The sequence below is a fragment of the Asparagus officinalis genome, chromosome 8, assembly GCF_001876935.1.
Source record: "Asparagus officinalis chromosome 8, Aspof.V1, whole genome shotgun sequence".
Taxonomy (NCBI): Eukaryota; Viridiplantae; Streptophyta; class Magnoliopsida; order Asparagales; family Asparagaceae; genus Asparagus; species Asparagus officinalis.
Window position 1 is genome coordinate 2,493,013 of NC_033801.1, and position 1,162 is coordinate 2,494,174.

General features: G+C 47.6%; 1 protein-coding gene across 1 annotated transcript in view; it reads left to right on the plus strand.

Annotated features, from left to right (window-relative positions):
- LOC109820379 (protein TRIGALACTOSYLDIACYLGLYCEROL 4, chloroplastic) overlaps positions 515 to 1,162 on the plus strand; it is a 6,600-nt gene continuing 5,952 nt past the window's right edge. Inside the window, 2 exon segments of the mRNA XM_020386508.1 lie at positions 515 to 640; positions 643 to 686. Coding sequence (XP_020242097.1) covers positions 556 to 640; positions 643 to 686 — 129 coding nt within the window. The 5' untranslated portion in view covers positions 515 to 555.

Consider the following 1,162-nt stretch of genomic DNA (forward strand, 5'->3'; position numbering starts at 1 on the left):
CGGCCGATTAGTCGGCGGAGTGGAGTGCTTAAGCGGTCGACTTAGCTAGGGGTCGTCAATACGTGGCGTCTTTCGAGTCGTCCTCGCAGGATGTCGACGTGGCGCATCGACCGAATTGGACCTCTGATTATCTTGAAACATGACTTGATTATGCGTAATGTGAGACATTTGTCTGTCATTAATTGGTGATTATTTTTCCTCACTAAAACGGCTATAACAGCGTTCGTTGTACTTGTCGCTCCTTAATTATTTTACCAATACTTAGCACTCCCAGATCATATTATGAGAAAAATAAAATTTCATATAATATAATCCTCATTAGGAAGAGTTAAGTGCTGCTGAAATAGTTAAGACACGTTAGGTAACTAATAAATAAATAAATGTACAATGAGGCTGTTTACATGCAATTTAAGGGGTCCAAAATTAAAGCCCAACGAGCTTCCGGCGCTGGGCCGGCCCTTGATAAACAAAGCCCTCCTTAAACCTACACTAAACAGGATAGAGTGAACGCGGAGAACGAAGCCTGGAGCTCACGGAGACCATCGACGGCCAAAAATGGCGGGCCTTCGCCTAGCAATGGACGCAGCTTTCCACGACCTCGACGTCGCCTCGCCCCAAACCCTAGGAGGCGCGGCAAGGTCCTCCCGGGCGGTCCTCCGCCGCTCGCCGCCGCCAGGGCCAGCCGCACGTCCGCCTCGAGCAGCTGTCCCGCTTCCAGGAGCGCTTTCCCTTGGAATCACGCCATCCGTATCCTCCTACTACCAGCAGGAGGCTGCGGGTCTCTTCTCGATCCAGTCGCTCTTGCTTGGACGCCTCCTCCTCCAATTGGTAAAAATTTTGCCTTTTTTCCCTGGCGTTTTCTACGACACGGGTCTCGCCAATCTTGGTACTCCTTCGTCGCGACGGTTTAAGAGTTTTTATGAATCGCCGATTGTTTGATTTGTTGTTTGTTGAGATGGCTTTGGAGGGGATTTTGTCTGAATGTGATAATTTTTGTAAATTGGCATATAAAAGAAAAGAGAGAGAAACCGGAAAGCAGAATTAGAGAGAAAGGAAAGAGAATGTGAGGATCTCTAGATAGTTTGCAAATAGGCTTGTGATCCGGGAATGAGAAATTGCCTGATATTTCCCCATTTGGGGATTCCTGCTCTTTATAATAGAA